The 24,260-nt window shown below is 49.3% G+C and overlaps 1 protein-coding gene across 1 annotated transcript in view; it reads left to right on the top strand.

Moving 5' to 3' along the window:
* GCN1 (GCN1 activator of EIF2AK4) overlaps positions 1-14,933 on the top strand; it is a gene marked incomplete at its 3' end in the record, with an annotated part of 76,375 nt that extends 61,442 nt beyond the window's left edge. The window contains exons 43-58 of the mRNA XM_080717938.1: positions 498-615; positions 711-926; positions 2,411-2,575; positions 4,047-4,208; positions 4,450-4,542; positions 4,822-4,965; positions 5,060-5,329; positions 5,534-5,647; positions 6,005-6,235; positions 8,783-8,976; positions 9,075-9,189; positions 10,917-11,013; positions 11,372-11,520; positions 11,868-11,975; positions 13,867-14,085; positions 14,808-14,933. Of these exons, the coding sequence (XP_080574064.1) occupies positions 498-615; positions 711-926; positions 2,411-2,575; positions 4,047-4,208; positions 4,450-4,542; positions 4,822-4,965; positions 5,060-5,329; positions 5,534-5,647; positions 6,005-6,235; positions 8,783-8,976; positions 9,075-9,189; positions 10,917-11,013; positions 11,372-11,520; positions 11,868-11,975; positions 13,867-14,085; positions 14,808-14,933 (2,521 nt within the window). The remainder of the gene's footprint in view (positions 1-497; positions 616-710; positions 927-2,410; positions 2,576-4,046; positions 4,209-4,449; positions 4,543-4,821; positions 4,966-5,059; positions 5,330-5,533; positions 5,648-6,004; positions 6,236-8,782; positions 8,977-9,074; positions 9,190-10,916; positions 11,014-11,371; positions 11,521-11,867; positions 11,976-13,866; positions 14,086-14,807) is intronic.
* Between the last annotated feature and the right edge of the window lie 9,327 nt (positions 14,934-24,260).

Here is a 24,260-nt window from a genome sequence, read left to right as displayed (position 1 = left end):
AGTCTTGCATATGCTGGGCAAGCACTTTATCACTGATTTACAACCCTAGCCTTTTTTTTTTTTTTTTTCATTATTAATGTGACATCATGTGTTCATTAGTAGAAAATCTACAAATTATATGGGAGAGTATAAAGAAATGAAAACTGGTGAGGCATAGTGGTGCATGCCTGTTATCCCAGCATTTGAGAGGCTGAGATGGGAGGATCTGGGTTTGCAGCCAGCCTCAGCCACTTAGTAAGGCCCTTTGCAATTCGGTGTGACCCTGTTTCAAAATAAGAAAAAGAAATAGAGCTTGGGATGTACCTCAGAGGTAGAATGCCCCTGGGTTCCATCCCCTGTACTGAAAAGAAAAAGGAAAACTGTCTTAACTCTTCCTGTTCCAGGCCAACATCCCACCATGGATGTTCTGAGTGCGTTTCATCTAGTCTCTGGGTCACACTGGGCTCCTCACTGACACTGGCCCTGGAGGCTGTGTGACTCTGTTCTTGGCTTCTCAGGTTCAGCTCTGTTCAGCTCCTTGGGGACCTCCTGTTCCACATCTCAGGGGTCACTGGGAAGATGACTACAGAAACTGCCTCCGAGGATGATAACTTTGGAACTGCCCAATCCAACAAGGTGTGTGCCCAGCTTCGGTTTTCCTCCCTTAGCCCTGGCGCCTGTGCTCTGGAGGCTTCCCCACCGTGTTCTCTGTCCCCTTCTGTGGGCTGCAGGCAATCATCACAGCCCTGGGAGTCGATCGGCGCAACCGGGTATTGGCAGGGCTCTACATGGGCCGCTCAGACACCCAGCTAGTGGTACGGCAGGCATCCCTGCATGTCTGGAAGATTGTCGTCTCTAACACACCCCGCACCTTGCGTGAGATCCTGCCCACTCTCTTTGGGCTCCTGCTGGGATTCCTGGCCAGCACATGCGCAGATAAGAGAACGGTAAGCTTCCTCGGCTTGCTCTGGCCCAACAGCCCCTGATGCCTTCTTTCAGAGCCAAGTGTGCAAAGCTTGGGAGAGGGCCAAGTGTCCCTTATCTAATAGTTGACTATTTAGTTATTTACTTAGTCACTCATCAAATATTTACAATGTGCTAATAAGCAGGGGCCTGGCATCTGGAGACATAGTGGAGAAAGGCAGCCTCATTTCTTATTCTCTGAGCTGTAGCCTGGTTGAAGAGATGCATGTTACTTAGATTATCACACAAACAGATCAGCTGCAAGTTTGGCGGTGCAGCATCACTGATGCATGCTCCTGATAGGAGTGTGTGGCCTAGCTAGGGGTCAGCAGACGCGCCTCAGGGGATGCTTGCAGGTGAGAGATGAGTAAGCGCTAACCAGCTGAGGAGGTTGAGGGACTATTCCACACTGAGGGGATGGTGTTTCAGATGACAAGGCCCGGAGTGCAAAGGCCCCACGGGGCAGGAGCTTGGCACACAGTGGAGTTAAACGAGGCCATTGTGGCCAGAGTGAGAAATGGGCCAGGCATGGGGGCCAGGTGGGATTCAGTGGTTGGGAGAAGATGCCCAGACTGAGCTGAGGTAACTTCTGCCAGTCCCCTTGGCCCATTTCTAGCTCCTGGCTTTGGCAAGCAAGTTGTACATTTGGCTCTAAAAAGGGGTTTGCAGCTAGACGTTGTGGTGCACATCTCTTAATTCCAGTATTTGGGAGGCTGAAACAGGATTTCAGGTTCCAGGCTAGCCTCAGCAACTTAGACCTTGTTTCAAAATAAAAAATAAAATTGGGCTGGGGGCTTAGCTCAAAAATAGACCTCCTTTGTGTTTAATTCCCACACAATCAGAAGAAAGAAAATGAAAAAAAGGAAAAAGTTTGCATGAGACCTCAGAGAAGAGATGGATTTTCCCCTTAAGATGTTTACTCTAAATTCAGATCCCCTTGAGCAAGAGCAGAGGGTTATGTTTTCAGTTATCCAGGGGAGTCAACCTTGGCCATGCAGCATATAAGGTATGAAATACCAGCTCTTGCTTTAGGCTATATAGATGTGTGTGAAACAGTCTTCTTTTATTTTTATTTATTTATTTATTTTGTGGTACTGGGGGTGGAACCCAGGGGCTTTTCTACCTCTGGGCTACACTCCCAGACCTATTTTATACTTTATTTGGAAACAGGGTCTCACTAAGTTGCTGAGAGCCTCACTAAGTAAGCTGAGGCTGGCTTTGAACCTGTGCGACCCTCCTGTCTCAGCCTCCCAAGCACTGGGATTACAAGCACGCCCACCACACCCGGCCAAAGTCTTCTTTTGCAGTGTGTTTTGAACACTGGGGGCTCTTTAGGAGCAAGAGCGTTTGGGGAAGTCAGTAACTCCAGTACAGTCTGTGAGGTTTCAGGACCCTTGTTCTGGAGTTGTCCTCTGAGTACCCTGGAGTTTGCAGGGAGTTGATGTCCTGATTCACTTTCTGTTGACAGATTGCAGCAAGGACATTGGGAGATCTTGTCCGGAAGCTGGGGGAGAAAATCCTCCCTGAGATCATCCCCATCCTTGAGGAAGGCCTAAGGTCTCAGAAGAGTGACGAGAGGCAGGGTGTGTGCATTGGACTAAGTGAAATTATGAAGTCCACCAGCAGAGATGCCGTAAGTATTTGCAAAGGGCTCGCAGGCTGTGTACCTGCTGGTGTTTGACTCGGAGGGTGGAGGAGGCCACAGGAGCCCTGCCCTGTGCTGTTGGCAATAGGGGGCTGGCAGTAGGGTACATGTAAAGTTCAGTTTCCTTCTCAGCTTCCTCATTAGTTTTGTATTAGTTTGCAGCTTAGCATTTGGAGGCCTCCTTGAGGAGTGGTCTTTGGACACTGTAGATGACTCTCTCATCACTCCTTAGGTTGCTCCACATCAGTCCCTTTCTTGTCAGTCTACCAATTGGATTAAAATGTGTGGTGCTGCTGGCATAGTGTGCACTCTCTTTTAATCCCACCCAGGACTTGGGAGGTTGCGACAAGAGGATTGCACAGGTTCCTGGCCAACCTCAGCAACTTAGGCCCTCTTTGACTTAGTGAGACCCTGCTTCAGAATTAAAAATAAAAGAGTGTTGGGGGTTTATCTCAGAGGCAGAATGTTTCTGGGTTTAATCCTCAGTCACACACACACACACACACACACACACACACTCTCACACACTCTCTCTTTCTCTCTCTCTCTCTCTCTCTCTCTCTCTCGCTCTCGCTCTCGCTCTCGCTCTCGCTCTCGCTCTCGCTCTTGCTCTTACTTGAAAGCAGCCAGCGCAGTTGTAATTCCAGGACTTGGGAGGCTGAGACAGGAGGATCATGGGTTAGTGGCCAGCCTCAGCTATTTAGTGAGGCTGTCTGCAACTTAGACCCTGTTTCAAAAATAAAGGAATAAAAAACAGGGCTGGGTAGCTCAGAGGTAGAATGCCCCTGGGTGCCATCCCCAGTACTGCCAAAAAAAAAAATGTAAGCAAGTACCTGCCCCATCCTAATTTGATTTACTGGGTCCCTTGCCTCTTGTGTGCCTGAGTGTAGGTCTTCTGTTGTCTTGTTTGTACTTGTATTGGCAAAGAGAAGAAATCTGTCACCCGAAAGAGTTGTAAATCATTGAGAAGACCTGAATCCTCCAGGGTGAGCCATGACTGCCAGGTGCTCAGTGTCCAGTGGCGCAGTTGTCACATCAACCAATCATAGACTTTGACGTGAGCTTACGGTGGTGGAATTGGTCACTGAGGGAGCAAAGCCATCAGTGGACCCATTGGAGACCCAGTGACGGAGGAATTATGTGGGAAGGGCTTGGAGTTTCATAAGAGGATGAGCAAAAGAAAGTCTGCAGAGAGGCCAGCTCTTGCAGGCTTTACTGTGGAAAGAGTTTGGAGTTCTCTTAGAATACGGGAAGTATTGGAGCTCTTAAAGTGCTAAGTCTGGGTGAGAGATTCATCAGGGTGTGACCTGCATCCTCTCTGCTGCCTTGGATTTTATTATTTTCACGGTAAAGAGTTAACAGAAAAGTCCAACAGAGGGAGCACTTGTCTGAGTCCCTGCTTCTTTCTGCTCCCTCGGGTCTCATCTGTGTTGGCACAGCTGCCCTTGCTCTGTTGCAGGTGCTGTACTTCTCCGAGTCCCTTGTGCCCACAGCGAGGAAGGCTTTGTGTGACCCCTTGGAGGAGGTCCGAGAGGCAGCAGCCAAGACCTTCGAGCAGCTGCACTCTACCATAGGCCACCAGGCTCTGGAGGACATACTCCCGTTTTTACTGAAGCAGCTGGTGAGTGGATCTGCCACACACCTACCAGGGTGCCTTTACTGTCTTGTAGCCGAGTGCAGCGGGAATGTGGGCCTGGGGAGGGTGCAGCAAGATCAGGTTTGGCTTTGTGCTTTTCCTTGGACAGTAAGTAAATGGGCGCAGTGGGAGGCAAGGAGGCAAGTGGAAAAGGCAGCTGCTGGTGGCTGGTTCAGAGAGCAGAGGTGTGGCAGGAGCCAGCTCTTCAGAGTCCTTCCCTCTTTAGGATGATGAAGAGGTGTCAGAATTTGCCCTGGACGGTCTGAAGCAAGTTATGGCCATCAAGAGTCGTGTGGTGCTGCCCTACCTTGTGCCCAAGGTAAGTCCCAGCACATGGCCATTGCTTTCTGGATGCAAAGCCATGTTGTGTCTGGGCCTGCTGCACAGACCAGTTCTGAGTGCAGGTGTTGGCAGGGTCTGCTGACTGTCCCAGTGTGGGTGCCGGGCCTCCCTTACCCTTGAGGTGTGCTGGCGCAGGCCCTCAGCTCTGAGCAGGAGTAGGGCTTTGCGGCTTGCTGCTCTGTTCTTGAGGCTACACTGACCTGGTGCTGAGCAGGTGCAGCATTCATCAGGCTGATGCTATTCATCATCCCCCCAGCTGACGACGCCACCTGTCAATACTCGGGTGCTGGCTTTCCTTTCGTCTGTGGCAGGGGATGCCCTGACCCGTCATCTTGGCGTGATCCTCCCGGCGGTCATGTTGGCCTTGAAGGAGAAGCTCGGGACTCCAGATGAGCAGCTGGTAAGGGTCATGACTGCGCCTGTCACTTTCTAACAACTGTCCTGTCCTGCCCCTGTGGATCTGTGCTCAACACACACGTCTCCTATGGTTTTAGGAGATGGCTAATTGTCAGGCTGTGATCCTCTCAGTGGAGGATGACACTGGGCACCGGATCATCATTGAGGATCTGCTGGAAGCCACACGCAGCCCTGAAGTGGGCATGAGGCAGGCTGCTGCCATCATCCTCAACATCTACTGCTCCCGCTCGAAGGCTGACTACACCAGCCACCTGCGGAGCCTGCTCTCTGGCTTGATCCGCCTCTTCAACGACTCCAGCCCTGTGGTTCTGGAGGAGAGCTGGGATGCCCTGAACGCTATCACCAAGGTAAGAGACCACTACCCTACAACCATCTTTTGATTGGAGAAAATCCCAGATGTTTGTACCAATAGATTCTGACAAGATTCCTCCATGTACCTGTCACTTCGCTTCAACTCTGATCACCGTGGAGCTGGCCCTTTTTCTGCCCCTTTCCTGCCTCCTTGAGAGGCAGGGCTGCATGTCATCTCTGCTTTTTCCGGATTTCTTCAGAAGCTGGATGCTGGCAACCAGCTGGCATTGATTGAAGAACTGCACAAAGAAATCCGGCTTATCGGCAATGAGAGCAAAGGCGAGCATGTGCCAGGGTTCTGCCTCCCAAAGAAGGTAGGCCCGGGCCTGCGGCTTCCTGCACCCTTGCCCCTGCCCAGGTCTGCAGTGGGGCGGGGTGGGGTAGTGGTGGGTCAGTCACCACCTCCGCAGGGTGAAGCCATGGAGGTCACCTCAGCCAGAGCATGTGGGCCACAGAGGTGGCATCAGCATGTGTTAGCTCTGTGCCACGGGCCTGTTGGAGCCTGTGGTCTCTTGCGACCATTCAAGCCTGCCCCAGCCAGTACTCTTTGGGCTGTGACCCAAAGATTGTGCTCAATCATTTCCCAGGGATGGTTGTCCTGGGGTTGTGGGTGGGGACCTATGGGCCCAGGGCCTTTGAGACTGGACTCGCAGCTGTGGTTCTCTTGTCAGGGAGTAACCTCCATTTTGCCGGTTCTGCGGGAAGGGGTCCTCACTGGCAGCCCTGAGCAGAAAGAGGAAGCAGCCAAGGCCCTAGGCCTGGTGATCCGCCTGACCTCGGCTGATGCCCTGAGGCCCTCCGTGGTGAGCATCACTGGCCCTCTTATTCGAATCCTGGGGGACCGGTTCAGCTGGAACGTGAAGGCAGCCCTGCTCGAGACACTCAGCCTCTTGTTGGCCAAGGTGAGCAACCAGTGAGTTCATTGTATTCATCCATTGGGTCTTAGAGAACAGATCTGTCTGCAGAAGACTGATGCATGGAGCCTTGGCAGGAGGATGGCAGTTTTATTATGGAGAATGGCTGTAACAGGGAGTGGAGTCCTCAGCACACTACATACTGCACCATGGTTCAGTTCCACCGCCTCCTCTTAGTAGCCCTGTGACTAGAAGGACCTTGGGAAAGCCACGTCACCTCTGAGGGTGCTTCCACACCTGCAGAACTCATGACAGCCTGCCTCCCGAGCGCTGCGTTGTGTGGGGATTTGGGGAACTGATGCACAGTGCCTGCCACACTCAGTACACTGAGAGGTCTGGGCCACTTAAATACAGTGAAAACACGACTAAAGTCACTTCAGCTCTATTACAGCCGCATAAAGGGAGATGCAGAGAATTTAGTGAGAGAATAAAAAGGAAGTCTGAGAACAACTGAAGCAACTTCCTTTTTGCTAAAAGTGTAAGAGGCAAAGATCCGATATGGTAACCAGTTCTAATATTTTATAGAGCACTTAGACTTTAAAAAAGTATAAACAGAGCCAGGAGTGGTGGCACACGCTTGTAATCCTAGCGCTTGGGAGGCTGAGACAGGAGGATCACACAGGTTCAAAGCAGCCTCAGCTACTTAGTGAGGCTCTCAGCAGCTCAGTGAGACTCTAAAATATAAAATAGGTCTGGGAGTATAACCTGGAAGTAGAAAAGTCCCTGGATTCCAACCCCAGTACCACCAAAAAAAAAAAAAAAAAGTATAAACAGAGCCCAGATTTATTGTTAAAAATTTTTTTTACCTGAGGGTTTTTTGTTTGTTTTGTTTTTCTTACATGCTATTTGGAAGCAAATGCAAGCTTCAGGTTTCCTCTTGATAATAGGAACACATTCCCAGCAATCAATGGGATTGTGATTATTAGCCTGTTTTAATGGAAGTCTTTGTGTTTTTTTTGTTTTGCTTTGTTTTCCCCTGTCCTGGGGTTGAACCCAAGGGCATTCTACCTCTGAATTACACCCCCAGTCCTATTTTTTATTCTATTTATTTATTAATTTATTTATACTGGGGGTTGAACCCAGGAGCATTCTACCTCTGAGCTTCATCTCCAGCCTGATTTAATTTTTTATTTTGAAACAGGGTGTCACTAAGTTGCAGAGGGCCTCTCTATTTTTTTTATTTTTGAAACAGGGTCTTGCTGAACTGTAGAGGACCTCACTAAGTAGCAGAAGCTGGCTATGAACCTGTGATCCTTCTGTTTCAGCCTCCCAAGTACTGGGATTACAAGTGTGTGTCACCATGCCTGGCTTATGGAAGTCTTTTTTTTTAAAAACAAATTTTTTTAAAAAATTAATTATTTTGGTGGTACTGGGGTTCCTGGAAACCCTTCTACCTTCAGACTACACTCCCAGACCTATTTTATATTTTTATTTGGAAACAGGGTCTCTTAAGCCAGTGCTGCTGGCTTCGAACCTGTGCGATCCTCCTGTTTCCGCCTCCCAAGCGCAGGGATTACAAGCGTGCGCCACCATGCCTGGCCTAAAACAAAATTAACTATTACCTTCAACTTGCATCCTATGCTGTTCATTTCTGTCACATTTTTGTAACTTTAGACACAAATAGAATCCTTTGCTGGGCTTGTCCCTGACCCAGGTGTCAGATGTCACTCATGAGCAGGTTTTTGCTGCAGAATTGCCTGTTTTTCTCTGATCAGCCTCTAGTTGCCTGCAAACCCACCCAAGTCTAGTATTTCCAGCCTTTTTTTTTTTTTTTTTGGTGGTACTGGGGTTCCTAGAAGCCCTTCTGCCGGGCTATACTCCCAGACCGATTTTATATTTTTTAATTTGGAAACAGGGTCTCTTAAGCCAGCGTGGCTGGCTCTGAACCAGCGCAATCCTCCTGTCTCCGCCTCCCAAGCACGGGGATTACAAGCGTGTGCCACCACGCCCGGCATTTCCAGCCTTTTAACAAGAAGTAAATCTTTTCTCCTGGTCCTGTCTGTGTCTTACCAAAAATGTGCCTGTGTTTCTGTGTATAGTCAGGGATTGACCTGGAGTTGTAAGGCGGTGGGCGCACATGTGTCCAGGGAAGACTCTCTGAGGTTGTTTCTTTCATAGGCTTGTTCTGAGGGCTCAGTGTGCAGAGCTTGGCTTATGTACCCATCTCCTTGTCTTGATGTGAGAACTGTACTTCAGCATTGCTGACTGTCATCTGCTCACCAAATTCATTAAAGAATGAATTGAGAGGAAGTTCTGAGTTGCTTGTCCTTGAAGATGGGGCTCCAGTTTGGCCAGGGTTATAAGATGGCTCCCTCTTACAGTCACTGCTACCACCTCCTCTTCCTCCTCCTCTGCTCCTTCCAGTGTGACAGAGGATGCTAAAAATGAGGTGACCAAACAAAGCCTGTCTGCTCAGCTCTTCTCTCCTGTGGGCTCTGTTCCTGGATTCTGTGTGAGAGCTTGTGATAGACTGTGATTGTTGTTTGCTATCATGTCCATAGGATATCCTGGCCTAGGGGTATGTTTCTCCTACAGGTTGGGATTGCCCTGAAGCCCTTCCTGCCCCAGCTGCAGACCACCTTCACCAAAGCTCTGCAGGACTCCAACCGGGGTGTGCGCCTGAAGGCTGCCGATGCCCTAGGGAAGCTCATTTCCATCCACATTAAGGTGGATCCCCTCTTCACAGAGCTGCTCAATGGAATCCGTGCCATGGAGGACCCAGGCGTCAGGTGAGGTGCTCCAAGAGGCTGTTTTAGGCTATGCCTTTGTATATAGAAGGTAATGTTGGAAGAGAGGCAAGGGTCAAATCAACGTGTTGGTTCCACAGAGACACCATGCTGCAGGCCTTGAGGTTTGTGATTCAGGGAGCAGGTGCCAAAGTGGATGCTGTTATCCGGAAAAACATCGTCTCACTCTTGTTGAGTATGCTGGGACATGACGAGGTATGGTTGTGGGTGGCTGGCCAGGCTGGGGACCCTGCTGGTGTCCCATCTCCTATTTTGGTTGTATTAGAATTTGATTGCCAGTTACTCCGGACTAAATCATTCCTGGCATTGACATCCCTTCACAGTTGACCAAGTGCCTGTTTGGGTTGTGAGAGAGGAAGTCAGGCAGGTGTTACAGATATTGATAATTCCAGGGTTTGGGTTTTTGTTTTGTTTTCGGGAATTGAACCCAAGGCCTTGCACATGCTGATGAGCAAGCACTCTTACACTAAGCTACACTCCAAGCCTGATGAGTCTGTTTTATAGATAAGGCAAATAAGGTTCATAGATTCTAAGATCTGTCACCAACTTGCTGTTTGGTCTTAAATCACTTTACCCTCTCTTCCCCTCGTGTCCCCCTTTGTAAAGCAAAGATCTTCCCTTTTTGGTTCAGGAGTCATTTGTGGAGCCCAAGGGCCTTGCCCAGGGGTGTATGAGGCTTCAAGAAACTAAAGAATCTAGTGAGATAAACCGTCTCTAGTATCCCCATTCTAGGTGGGAGGTCTTAGTACTGCTTAAGAGTGCAAGATTTGTCCAGGGCCATACTCTTACCAGGTTTTAGTCAAAACCAGAATCTGGCTGGGCATGGTGGTACACACCAGCTACACAGGAAGCTGAGGCAGGAGGATCTAAGTTTGAGGCCAGCCTAAGGTAAATTAACAAGACTTAATTTGAAAATAATTTTTTTTCCAGTACTGGGGATGAAACCCAGAGGCATTCTACCTCTGAGCTACACCCTCAACTCTATTTTTTTATTCTTTATTTTGGAACAAGGTCTCCCTAAGTTGCTTGCCTGACATTAGCTTCCCATTAAGTCCTTGGTTTTTTGGAGGGACACACATCAAGTTGGTACCTTTAGAGCATATAACCTAAAATTTTCTTTCAGTATTCTGGAGTTAGCTGGTTGGGGGGAGCATCAAGTTGCTATTTGGCAAGCACATACCTGGCTTTGATTTTTTTTTTTTTTCCTTTGAAACAGGGCCTCACTAGGTTTTACTGTTTCTGAGGCTGGTCTTGAACTTGTGGTCCTTCTATCACAGCTTCCCAAGTAGTGGAGTTCCAGGGGTGCACCACAGTGCCTGGCCTTTGGCCTTGATTTTGACAGAAAATACTTGTCTTTTTCTTGGATTGAATTCATCGAATTCAGCTTGAGTTCCTGGGGCAAGTCCCAGTCGCTTAGGGGTGATCGACACTGACACAGAGGCAGCTGGGAGCCGTCTGTGTGTCTTGGGGGTGACGGGATTTGTGGGGGAAAGGAGCTCAGAGTGGCCGTGTCTCGCCAGCTTCCCAGTCAGCTCCCCTCTCTGTGCTGTGGTCTTGCCCAGCTGTGCCCCTTCTGTCTCACAGGGCTGTTGATAGTAACTGCGACACTAATGTAAAGCATTTAGACTTCCCAGGAGAAAGGTGCTATGTAAATACAGTCATTATTGCTATTGTGATGAAGATTACCATATGTACACACACTGGAGTTTTCTATAATTAAGTGAAGTGCTGGGCGTGTAATTTTTAACTCCCCACCAAGCGGCAGTTACAGTGAGTGGCAGTCCTAATCTGGCGCTAGAAAACAAGTGCACAGAGCAAGGGCTGGTTTGAGAGTTCCTGAGTTGATACCTTCCACCCTCTTCCCTGCCCTGCCTCCTGGGCACACTGCCTGTACCCCTGGTCACTCCCTGTCTGCTGTCCAGGACAACACTCGGATCTCCTCAGCCGGGTGCCTGGGGGAGCTGTGTGCCTTTTTGGCGGAAGAGGAGCTTAGCACCGTCCTTCAGCAGTGTTTGCTTGGTAGGTCCCTTGTATTTGGGGAATTCTTCTTCAGGGACTTGGGCCCCTTTGTCCTGGGGGTGAGACCTGGGCACCTGTCTGCCCTGTCCCTCAGAAGATCTCATGGTAACTGGGTTGCTCTTTCCTTGGGAATCTAGCTGCTAAAGGAAATGTGAGTTTACAGTGGTCCTGTAGCCCTGAGCATCTCTGCTCTAAGAACACTCCTGCAAGCCGGGAGCAGCTTGTGAGAGACCTATTACTTGGTAGAAATTTTGTCATAAAAGCTGGGAGGCCTGGTGGCCTGGGGTCTGCACCAGGACATCATGGGTGGGGTCTGCTGTAAGGTGCATGTTGACCCCAGATGTGTCCCTCTGCCCAGCGGATGTGTCTGGTGTTGACTGGATGGTTCGGCACGGTCGGAGCCTGGCTTTGTCCGTGGCTGTGAATGTGGCTCCAGGCAGACTCTGTGCAGGCAGATACAGCAGTGAAGTACAGGAAATGATCCTCAGCAGCGCTGTGGCAGACAGGGTAAGGCTCTTGGGCAGCTGGGCCAGTCCTCCCTACCCTGCAGCCAGTCCTGCAGCCCCCGCCATGTTCACCCAGCACGGGAACCTCAGCTCGCGCTCAGAGCCCGGGTTCTCATTGGTCTTGGTTGGTGACTTGCTGTGCCCTGGGACCAGGACTCGACCGATTTGGGCTCTGACTGTCCATCCACGAGTCTGTCTATGTGGGTGCTGTCAAGGAGCCCTTGGTGTAAAGCAGGGTGGGAGGAGGAGCATGGTGAAGAGCCCTGGAGATTCCTGGGATGGCTCTCACCAACTCCTGCTGCTCTGAAGGGAAGCAGGGTGCTTCCACTTATGGACCCTTTCTACCAGATCCCCATCGCAGTGAGCGGGGTCCGGGGTATGGGCTTCCTGATGAAGTACCACATCGAGACGGGAGGAGGACAGTTGCCACCCAGACTTTCCAGCCTCTTTATCAAGGTGAGTGGGGCAGGGACTCTGACCCACCAGTCCTGGCTCATGAGGAGGTCTCAGGGCAGGGCAGACACTGGAAACAAGGACCGCCAGGCCCTTGGGAACAGAGCACAGAGTATTTGTATGTGCTTTTTCAGGCTGAGTTTCCAGTCTTTGTTCAGATTCTCAGACCTGTGACCCCAAATCAGGTTAAGACCCACTGTTTCAGGCATTTCTTTCTAAGCACTCTGGTTTTGTAGAAATGGAGACAGATCATGTTCAAATATTAATAAATCTTAGCTGGGTGTGTTGGCACACGCCGGGGCCTGAGACAGGATCGCGGTTCATGGATAGCCATGGCTACTTAGTGAGGCCCTTTGCAACTCAGTGAAACCCTGTTTTAAAATGAAGAATAAAAAATAAGGGATGGGAGCTGGGCGTGGTGGTGCACACTTGTGATTTCAGCATTAGGGAAGCTGAGAATGGAGGATTGCAGTTTGTGGCCAGCCTCAGCTACTTAGTGAGGCCCTCTGCAATTCAGTGAGACCCAGTTTCAAAATAAAGAATAAAAGGTAGGGCAGGGGGTGTAGCTTGGAGGTTGAATGTCCCTGTGTTCCATCCCCAGACCTACCAAAAAAAGGGGGGGATGGGGTTTACCTCAGAGGTAGAATGCCCCTTGGTTCCATCTCTAATACTGCAAAAAAAGAGAGAAAGAAAGAAAACAACAATTGTCTTTTTCTGCCTCCTTCCTTATCTTACACTTAATAGTGTGGTTAACACTGGGCATGGTGGCGCATGCTTATAATCCCAGCGCTTGGGAGGCTGAGACAGGAGGATTACACAGGTTCGAAGCCAGCTTCAGCTACTTAGTGGGGCTATCAGCAACTTAGTGAGACCCTGTTTCCACATAAAATATAAAATAGGTCTAGGAGTGTAGCCCGGAGGTAGAAAAGCTCCTGGGTTCCACCTTTAGTACCACAAAAACAAAAAACAAAAACAAAAAAATACTGGGTATGGTGGTGCACACTTGTAATCCCAAGTACGGAGGCTGAGAGGATCACAGATTTGCAGCCAGCCTCAGTTACTTAGGCGCTCTGGAACTTAGTGAGACCCTGTTTCAAAATAAAGAATAAAAATAGGGCAGGGGGCTGGGCAAGGTGGTGCATGCTTGGGAGGCGGAGACAGGAGGATCGTGCAGGTTCAAAGCCAGCCTTGCTGGCTTAAGAGACCCTGTTTCCAAATAAAATATAGAATAGGTCTGGGAGTATAGCCCAGTGGTAGAAAGCTCCTGGGTTCTACCCCCAGTACCACAAAAAAGAAAAGAAAAGCCACAGAGACTGAGGTGGGCTCCCACAGCTTGTGTGCTGTAGCTTGCTTCTGAAGCATTGATGTGCTGGAAGTCAGAGCCACGTCTGCATTTAATGGGATGGGGCACTGCTGAGGCTCTGCCTCTGTAACCAGTGCCTAGGCAGCCCACTGTTGCTGGAAATGGCGTCTCCAGGGGGCCTGATTAGATGCGCTGTGTGTGACAGCATCGGCATAGCCCCACTGCACACCTGGCTAGGGTATACCCTGAAGAAGTAGAAAGGAACAAAACAGACAAGGTTCCTGGAGCCCGTGGGGAGGGACTCAGATAGGGTCATCAGAGGAGACCGTTGAAGGATGAGAAGGAACCAACTAAGTGAGGATCTGGGGGCAGCCAGAGCAGAGTCCTGGGCTGGAAGGAGCATGGCTAAAGTCCCATGCGGATAGAAGTGGTGAACCAAGGGGAGATGGTGAGGTGGACAGGAGTTGAACCACACTACCACCTTCCCTCACCCAGGGAACGGTGGGATCAGTGTCCGCGAGGAAAGTTCTGGACTGGGGAGCTGGGTTCCTCTGAGCTGAAGGCCAGATGCACCTGTCTTTTCTTTTGCAGTGTCTGCAGAACCCATCCAGTGACATCAGGCTGGTGGCTGAGAAGATGATCTGGTGGGCAAATAAGGACCCACTGCCTCCCTTGGACCCCCAGGCCATCAAGCCCATCCTCAAGGCTCTGCTTGACAACACCAAGGATAAGAACACTGTCGTAAGGGCCTACAGCGACCAAGCGATTGTCAACCTGCTCAAGATGAGGCAGGGCGAGGATGTGTTTCAGGTGGGAACCTGGGCCTGAGGGGCATCCCAGGGTCGCTGTGGCCTTTGTCCTGCTGTCTTTCTTCTGTATAACAGTACCTCATTCTCTTCTCTGCTACCAATTATGTTTTAGCCTCTAGGAGCAGATTGAGATTCAGGTGACAGGTCTAGTGCCTAAAAACATATTTTCCTCAATTTCCAGATTTTTTCCAGCAGCAGAACCCTTTCTTCAAATAAAAATTTCATGGCATTCAAACACAGACCATAGCTCCCAGTAGAGCTGGGCCCCTGGAAGCTCAGAACTTTTTTTTTTTTTTTGTGGTACTGGGAGTGGAACCCAGGAGCACTCTACCTCTAAACTACACCCCTAGACCTTTTAATTTTTATTTGGAAACATAATTTCACTAAGTTGCTGAGAGCCTTGCTAAGTTGCTGAGGCTGGCTTTGAACCTGGGATCCTCTTGCCTCAGCCTCCCAAGTGCTGTGATCACAGGCTGATATCACCATGCCCGGCTTCCCCTCAGCCCCTTAAAACACCAGAAACTAATCTCCACTCCCTCAGCTCAGGAAAAGCATGATGAGTGGTTTTCTGGGTTGTCTCTGGAACCATCTGATTCCCTCATTTGACCAAATTCGGCCTCGGTGGCTCTGGTTCTTATGCCAATCCATCTTTGTCTTGATTTGACTAGGGAATCTGAAGCCATGTTTCTGACTCTGTCTCTTCATGCCCACCCTTCCCCACAGTCCCTTTCCAGGATCTTGGACGTGGCCAGCTTGGAAGCGTTGAATGAATGCAACCGAAGGTCCCTGAAGAAGCTGGCCAGCCAGGCCGACTCTGCGGAGCAGGTGGACGACACCATTCTGACATGATAGGCCTGGGCCCCTGCAGTGTTTGGCTCCACATCTTTGCTCACTGTTTTCATTTTTGAAAATGCGTTTGTTCCAGTGGGGAGCTTACTAGATGGCGTTCCCAGAAAGTATTTTAATATATCAACCGACCACAGCCAAAGCCTTAAACCCACATACAACTGAAAATTGCCTCTTCCATCTCCCACCCCTTTTCTTTGGAGAAGAGAAGGAAAAGCACATGTGTAAGCCTCAGCAAATAGTAGCCATGGCCGGCCATCCAGCTCAGCAGGCTGGGTTTGGAACCAGGAGGTCAGACTTCAGGTTTCTTTTCTCCTGTGCTTGAGCTCTGGTTTGCAAGCTGGCGCTGCCAATCTTTGCCTAGACCTGAGAGGGGCACAGAACTGCAGAGTGTTGCCTGGTGTGGTGTCTTGGCTTGGCTTTTCAATATTACACGGCCTGATTGTATCTGAGCCCTGTCAGGTGAAAGTGATATCCAGCTCGGGTGGTTCCCAGGTCTGGGCAGGGTATAGGTTTACATTCAGGCCATTTGAAGGAGGAATGTTTAATAAAGGCTTTGATTTAATCATGATAGAAGCAGATTTTTTTTTTTATACTCTCTAAACATCCATTGAACATGAAGCTTCCTGCATCAGGAGTGGTTTGCAAGTGTTTTCTTAAGTACTGGCCCCACTCTCATTTCTGGATATAGTTCTTTTCTGTTCTTTGGATTCTTACTGATCTTTACAGAAGTAGATGTGTGGCCAGACCTGGGACCTCCTCCAGCCTGGAGAAAGTAGGGGTGAAGTTAGCTACTTCCTGGCTCTGTCATGACTTGGGAAGGTAGGGAGCTTCTGGTGGTAAGGCTGGCGAGAGACGTCCCCATCGAGTACTGTTCCTGTGGCTCAAAGACTTGCAGGAGGGAGCCAGCATTATAGCCAAGCATCTGCCTCCTTTATGAATGACTTCCTCCTGATTCTTAGAAGGTGCTTGGCATGGATGTCCTGTCTGATGGAGCACACCCACTGGGTCCCAGTGACATGTTTTTCTGGTCACAATACAGAGCAAACCTCCATAAAAAAATTACTGGTCAGAGCTGGGCAGGGCGGCACATGCCTGTATTTTCAGTACTTAGGAGGCTGAGACAGGAGGATGGCAGGTTCAAGAACAGCCTCAGAAATATAGTGACAATCTAGCAAGACCATTTCAAAAAATATAATAAAGGGCTGGGGGTGTATCTTCAAGGTAGAATGGCCCAGTACCACACATTCACAAACACACACAAATACTGGCCAGAACTGGAAAAAGGAAGAGAAGTCAAAACTGGTGATTACAAACTCATTTTGTAAAAGGTGTAAAATGCTACACCAGCCAGGCATGGTGTTGCACACTTGTAATCCCAGCGCTTTGGAGGCTAAAGCAGAAGGATTGCAGGCCCAAAGCCAGCCTCAATAACTTAGGCCCTCCGCAACTTTATAAGACCCTGTTTCCAAAGTAGAATAAAAAATAGGGCTGGATGTGTATCAGAGGCAAAAGGCCTCTGGGCACTACCCAAAAAAAAGCTATATTAAAAAAACAAATCTTTGCTTATCAATAATGCAGCAGAGGTAGAAAGGTTTGTGACTCGATACTTCTGATGAAGATGACAAGGTGACTTCATGATACTTCTGATGAAATCCTTGCTTTCTGAGCCGGACCTCATGTCACAGGACTTACTGTTGTCTTGCAGCAGGCCTAGTCTCAGCTGGCTCGGAGTAATTGTAGAATCCCAATTGGGGCTGGAAGGGACCTTGAGAGGTCAGCTCAGTCTGTCCCTGTAGCCAAGCAGCCAATGGTTCCAGCTTTTGTTAGCCATGGTAACTGTTCCTGCTTCTGGGATTCAGATGGTCATCAGCATCCTCCTAGCTGCCTAGGGTGTATATCAAGCAGCTGTGTGCACATGTCTTTCCCTTTCTTGGACAGGTGTTGTAAGGTGCAGGAAGTTTCTGTTGTGAGAGGCATGGCTGGGAAGCCTCTGCGAGGCCCCCGAGCGCATCTTCTGTGTTCTCTCCAGGGTCTTAGGTCAGATGCTTACATCTATCTCTGGCTTTCAGTCCCCACTCTGCAACTGGAGGACAACCTGGCATGCTTGGAGGTGGAAGACACACATTAAACAAAACCCAAAGGAAAAACACCAGCTTCCAGTTCTAGAAACTGGAGGAGGATGAGATCTCTCTGTTCAGAATAGGTAGCTGGAGGTTGATTCACAGACGGCGATGACTCAAAGGCTCTTGGAGCATGCCGATTGCATTCTGTGAGTCTGGAAGGAGGGTGTGTACCTAGGAAGGGAGCAGCAAAGAGCTGTCACAGAATGCCAGGGGAGCAGGCAGAAGGACCTTGTCAGCTGGGAGTCACAGTCCTGGAAATGACAACCCAGACCGATTCTGGAGGAAGTAGGGCTTTGGCAGCAGAGAAGCAGGTCTTTGTCTTGGTGGTTGGTAGATCTCTTAAGCCTTGGGCAAGTTGTCTAACCGCTCTGAGCCAGTCTCATCATCTGTCGAGTAAATTTGGAATACCAGTTCTAAAAATCTATTGTTCTCAGTAGTGCTAGTAGTTTAACAGATAACATTTGACATCATTTCATCTAATCTTATGATGTAGGTTCTTTTAACTCTTTACCAGAGGAGGGAATTGAGGCACAGAAGTCATTTGCCCAGGGTCATATGGCTAATAAATGGCTGTCTGTCCTCAGAGCTTACTTTTAGCCTTTCTCTTTTGTGCAAACACAGGTTGGACTTCAGTGTTTCAGTTCTTTAGTGCAATTCCTCTAGAACTTTCCTGTCCTGGCACTCATAAGAAAATGAAAATACAAGCTGGGCGTGGTGGGGCATGCTTGTAATCCTGGTGCTTGGGAGGCTGAGACAGGAGGATCTCACAGGTTTGAAGCCAGCCTCAACTACTTAGGCTCTCAGCAATTTAGTGAGACTTTGTTTCCAAATAAAATATAAATAGGTCTGGGAGTATAGCCTGGAGGTAGAAAGCCTCTGGGTTCCACCCATAGTACCACCAAAAAAAAAAAAAAAAGTACATGTGAAGTGCCCCAGGTAAAAGGATGAGTCAGCTCCAGGTGACTGGCCCAGAGGCTCCACCCACTGTGGCCCTGCCCAGCTGCTCTGCAGGCTGCTGTCCCTCACTCCTTCCTTTGACAGGATGCTTGCTGGGAATATCTTTGGATAGGTTCTTGAAGATGTTCAGTGATCCTTCAGAGCGAGGCTTGTTCTGTTTTACTTTTCCATATGTCTGAAGGTCAGTGACAAAAGACAGACCCAAAGAGGGCCTCACAATATAGGCTGGCTGAGAACCTGCTATCCTCCTGTCTCAGCCTCCTAAGTACTGGAATTACAGGCGTGTACCACCATACCCAGCTAACAGCATCATTTTAAAGTTCTGGCATATTGGAGCCACAGGGACTTTGAAGTCAGCTCTGAACTTGACTGCTTTATATTAAACACTGACTTAGGGCATGTTCCTTGACCTCCGTGCATTTCCTCATCTATACAGTGGTTTTGTCTGGATTGGGTGACACAGTCCACTCTGCATATGATCAGGCACATAGGTCTTGGATATGTAGATGGTCTGAGTGAAAAGAGGTGTCGTACCACATATGGTGGTGTCACAGTACTGGGGATTAAACCCAGGGGCATTTCACCTCCAAGCTCTTTTGATTTTTTTTATTTTGAAACAGGGTCTCACTAAATTGCTGAGGGTCTTGTTAAGTTGCTGAGGCTGGTCTTGAACCTACCTTCCTGTCCCAGCTTTCCAGGTATTAGGATTACAGCTGTGTGCCACCACACCTGTCTTATCATCACCTAATTGAACCTTCATTCAAAAAGCTACCAACTTAAAACCAGTTTTCTTTGAAAGATTAATGATTACTGTGACTGTCCAGAATGTGAAGTTAGAGGTATGTCAGCGCATGGAAGGGTCTCCACTGTGCACAGGCAGCGAGGCTTGGCCATTGTAGTCATTTCCCACGGTCGAGATCCTTATTTTTGGAGGAGTAAAGTTGAGGCGCAGATGGAAGAGAGTGTCTCTAAGGTCATGCAGCCACTTGGCAGCAGAACTGGAAAAAACCCATATTTCTTGATTCTCTGGTCACCAAGCCCCAGGGCCATTCCATGAAAAAATAATTTGGAAAGTGAATTTAACAAAAGAAACGAGTCCAGTTCTTGGCATTTGACCCTGCAGTTATGGTGACTCGCTTTTCAGAAGGGGTTGGAGCCTGGTGTGTCACTGGCAGCTCTGAGCTGCCCCTCCATTCTGTGAGGAGGGCGACTCACTGCTGGGCGAGGGTAAGTGTGATGGCAACAGCCTAGGACACTGGAGATGGCTTGCCCAAGGAGTCCTGCTGCAGTGGGGTTTCTGGACGAGAACTTCCTGTGCCCGAATGGAAGCCCCAGACCCTGTCTAGTGCTATTCTGAGAGTGGCTCCCCATGTGAGATGTCACCTGGCCACAGGGACAGTCAGGACTTGAATGTCCCTTAGAGCCGTGCTTCTCACCCCCATCAGAGAGCGTCCTTCTGGCCACTCGGAGTCCCACACCAGAGTGAGGGTGCAGCAGTGTCTCATCCAGCCTTTCTCAAATACTTCGGTCCAAGACTTGTTTATTCTTTAAGAAATTATTCAAAGCCCCATAAAATCTCTTGCTTATATGTATCTTTTTTTACATTTTTTTTTTTTAACCCAGGGACATTCTATTTCCAAGTCACCTTCAGCCCTTTTATTTTTCATATTGAGACAGGGTCTTGCTAGGTTGATGAGAGTCTCACTACTTGCTGAGGCTGTTCTCGAACCTGTGACCCTCCACTCTCAGTCTCCCAAGTAACTGGGATTACAGGCCTATGCCACCATGCCTTATTTATTTATTGCAGTACTGGGGATGGAATTCAGGGGCATTCTACCTCAGCTATATTTCCAGCCCTATTTTTTTTTATTTTTTGAAACAGGGTGTAGCTGAGGCTGGCTGTGAACCCGGATCCTCCTGTTTCAGCCTCCCAAATGCTGGGATTAAAAGCGTGCACCACCATGCCTGGCTCCCAATTTATTTTAAACTTATTTTTCACAGTACTAAGGATGGAACCCAGGGCCATTCATTCTAAGCTACACCCTAGCCCTATTTTTTTTTTTTTTGGTGGTACTGGGGGTGGAACCCAGAGGCTTTCTGGGCTATACTTCCAGACCCATTTATATTTTTTTTATTTTGGAAACCGGGTCTCACTAAGTTGCTGAGAGCCTCACTAAGTAGCTGAGGCTGGCTTTGAACCTGTGCGATCCTCCTGTCTCAGCCTCCCAAGCGCAGGGATTACAAGCGTGCGCCACCACGCCCGGCCTTTATTTTTGAAACAAGGCCTTGCTAAGTAGCTGAAGCTGGCCATGAAACTGTGATCCCCCTGTCTCAGCCTCCCAATTACTGGTATTACAGGTGTGTGCCCCTGTGCCCATGGTAGTAATTTTCAAGCTGCTTTGGTTGCTGTAGTTGGTATATTTTCTTGCATCCACTGCTTCTGCTGTCTCCCCACACTAGACTTCAGCAATAGTTTCAGGCTCTGGGGCTGAAATCCCTATTACTTTGCTAAAATTTTATATATATATATATAATTTTTTTTTTTTGTACTGGGGATGGAGGGACATTCTACCTCTGAGCGTCACCAGCCCTATTTTTTATTCTTTATTTTGAAACCGGGTCTCACTGAGTTGCATAGGGCCTCACTAAGTAGTAACTGAGGCTGTCCTTGAACCTCCATCCTGTCTCAGCCTCCCAATGCTGGGATTACAAGTGCGCGCCACCACGCCCGGCTTAAAGTAATATTTTGATATTGTTCCTCTGCTCAAAAAATTTCCAGTGCTTCCCTACTGTAGTTTATAATGTAGGAACAGGCAATGCTGCAAAAGCTTACCTGTAAGCTGGCTGTCTAGAACAGTGGAGTTTCCCATCCCTGGTGCATAAGAAGTCAGAGTTTAAGCTGGGTGTGGTGGTGCATGCTTGTAATCCAGCATTCAGGAGGCTGAGACCAGAGGATCGCGGTTCGAGGACAGCCTCAGCTACTTAGTGAGGCCCTCTACAACTTAGTGAGACCCGGTTTCGAAATAAAGAATAAAAAATAGGGCAAGGGGTGTAGCTCAGAGGTAGAATGTCCCTGGTTCCATCCCCAGACCCACACACACACAAAATAAATAAAATTAAAAAAAGGTGTCAGAGTTTACATACATACCCACAGTCTTTATAGTCATGGAGTAAGAGACTGTAACAAAGCTCATTGAACTGTAGTTTAAGTATGTGTAAAACAATGTTTCTAGAGGAATATGTGCTCAGAGATTCATCTGGGGCTGCCAGGCACATATCCTGGCCTGTAGGGAATTCCCCCTCTAAACCCAAATTGATGATTCTCATGGGCTATGACAGCGACTGTCTAAATACTCCTGACATCCAAAGCTCTCACACCCCAGTGTCATCATGAAATCTCAATGATGAAATTTTTTCTCCCATTTTTCTTGCTAACAGTGATAGCTTTCCTCCTCTGAAGTCTAGACAGCTTATATTTGACAGCTACTCTCCTGTCTTATGTATTTTTAATTCCTGAATATGTAGATTGTTGGAGGGAAAAGGCTCAGTTCTTAGGTCCTCAACAGTCTGCGCACATAATAACGAGTAAGCACTCATTAGTTACTGAATAAATGGAGGAATTAGTGCCTGTTGCTTTCCAGATGACATCTGGGCAAAACCAGCAATTTTGTCTTTGTAATGGCCAATTTTGCTCTATCTCCCTACAGTCTTCTGTAGCCCTTGATTCCATAGGCTGCCTTGGACAGATATGTGTGTGAGTATCTGCAATAGGAACTGGCTAAACATATAAATAAGTCAGTGCAAAATGACTTCTTAATGTTTGTTTTGGGTTTTCACAGGCTCCTGTGTACTAGGTCACATATCCTCACAATTACAGTATTTTATGGTGAAAGCAGAGGCTCCAAGCTAGTGCTAAATGACTTATTCAAAAACTTCAGGGATGGGGTCAGGATTTTGGAGCGAGTAGCCTACTGTGTTACAGGCTGGCCAGGGCTGGCGTGCTGGTCTGCTGGACACCCTGAGGCTTCTTTCTTCTGCATGTCCGGGGTCAGAGGGGATAGCAACACCTTCCAAGACCAAAGAGGACTTTTGAATTAGCACATGAGCAGCTCCTCGCCCTAGGCAGTATTTATTTGTTTTTTGTGGGTGTGGGGATGGAACCCAAGGGCATTCTACCTCTGAGCTACACCCCCTGCCCTATTTTTTATTCTTTATTTTGAAACCGGGTCTCACTGAGTTGCAGAGGGCCTCACTATGTAGCTGAGGCTGTCCATGAACTGCGATCCTCTGGTCTCGGCCTCCCGAATGCTGGGATTACAAGCATGCGCCACCACGCCCAGCTCCTAGGCAGTATTTAAAGATTCCAAGCCCATGGTCATCTGACATCAGCACACTGATCCTCTGCTCCTGGAAAAACAACTCAAGACTTGAGTCAGACACTCTATGTGCTGCTGCTCTTCAAGGATATTGCCTGCAACATTGTTTATAATAATGAAATTATGAATTGCACTAATGCCTATTATCAGCAGTGATTAAATGGTAGTACAGTTAACCATTGGGTGGGGTACCATGCCATACAGCTGTGGAGTACTAGAAATATGTAGTTAGAGAAAAAGCAAGGTACATACATAGACATGTTTGTATAGGCATTTATACATTCAACTATATTTGTTAAGCATTTTATTTATTTTTTGCGGTACTGGGGATGGAACCCAAGGGCACTTAACCTCTGAGTTACACTCCCAGCTCTATTTTTATTCTTTATTTTGAAACAGGGTTTGAGTTGCAGAGGAAGAACTAGGAGCATTGCTTTTTATAAAGTCAAAGGAAGTTTTCTATATTCAGCAGGTGCTTAAGGATTAGCAGGGTGTGGTTGTCTCAGTACTTGGGAAGCTGAGATAGGATAAAAAGTTCAAAGCCAGCCTCAGCAAGTTAGCCAGACCCTGTTTCAAAAAAAAAAAAAAAAAAAAAAGGGTGGGGGTATCTCTCAGAGGTAGAATGCGCCTGGGTACCCCCCCCCCCCTTCGGGTACTGGGGATGGAACCCAGGGGCATTCTTCCTCCGAGCTACACCCCAACCCTATCTTTCTTTTTCTTTCTCTCTTTCTGGTGGAACACAGGGGCTTTTCTACCTCCGGGCTACACTCCCAGACCTATTTTATATTTTATTTGGAAACAGGGTCTAAGTTGCTGAGGCTGGCTTCCAGCCTGTGAGATCCTCCTGTCTCAGGCTCCCAAGCGCGGGGATTACAAGCGCCCGGCTTGCTCCTGGGTTCTTAGGCACTTTGCAGCTTAGTAAGACCCTGTTTCAAAATAAAGAATTTAAAAAGGGGCTGGGGGTGTAGCTCAGAGGTAGAATGCCCCTGGGGTCCATCCCCAGTACCCGCCCCCTCACACTCAAGGACAGGGTTATAAGAAGCACGTAATAGGAAAGAAACTTGATCCAGGGAGAGCACAGCAGGTGGGACCTCACTCTCAGAGTGAACAAGCACCTGGGGCTGATGCTAAACTGCACACCGCTCAACTTCCGGCTGACCGCAGGATTCTGAGATGTCTGTCTGTAGGTGGTGTCAAAATGAAGTCGGGGGTGCAGCCGCTCTCCGTTTTCGGGGTCCGCCTTACACACCGGGCCCCTCTCATTTCCCAGGCTCAGCTTCAGGCTGACGACTCCAGATCTGGAACTACCCTCATCATGAAGTCTTCATGACGAAACAGCTCCCACCGTCGTGGCTGATCGCTTCCTCGGCTCGCCCACGGGGCTCCGGGGTCCGAAGGCCAGGGTGTGGGTGCGAGGGCGCCGGCGTCGAGGCCGGCGAGGCGGCGACCCCGGGCTGCCCGCGGGCGGCCTCCCTCGCGGCTCTCCTCCGCGTCCCAGGACCGGAGAAGCCGGAGCTCGGCGTGCGCCCGCCCTGGCGCCGCGAGCCTGCGTTTCCTCTCCGCGGCGCGAGTGTCGCGGCGGCCTCTCGGGCAGCCGCCGCCTTTCAGTTACAGCCGCCGGCGCTCGGGTCCGCAGCGCCTCAGAGCCGGGCGGCGGCGCGGGCTCAGCCCCGTGTGCGTGCGCGCGGCTCCTCCTCAGGCCCCCGTGCGCGTGCGCGCGGCTTTCCCCTCAGCCCCGTGCGCGTGCGCGCGGCTCCTCCTCAGGCCCCCGTGCGCGTGCGCGCGGCTTTCCCCTCAGCCCCGTGCGCGCGCGCGCGGCTCCTCCTCAGGCCCCCGTGCGCGTGCGCGCGACTTCCCCTCAGCCCCGTGCG

This window comes from Muscardinus avellanarius, assembly GCF_963383645.1.
Source record: "Muscardinus avellanarius genome assembly, chromosome: 21".
Classification (NCBI taxonomy): Eukaryota; Metazoa; Chordata; class Mammalia; order Rodentia; family Gliridae; genus Muscardinus; species Muscardinus avellanarius.
The sequence above is the reverse complement of the archived record's forward strand: the minus strand, read 5'-3'. Positions and strand labels throughout refer to the sequence as shown.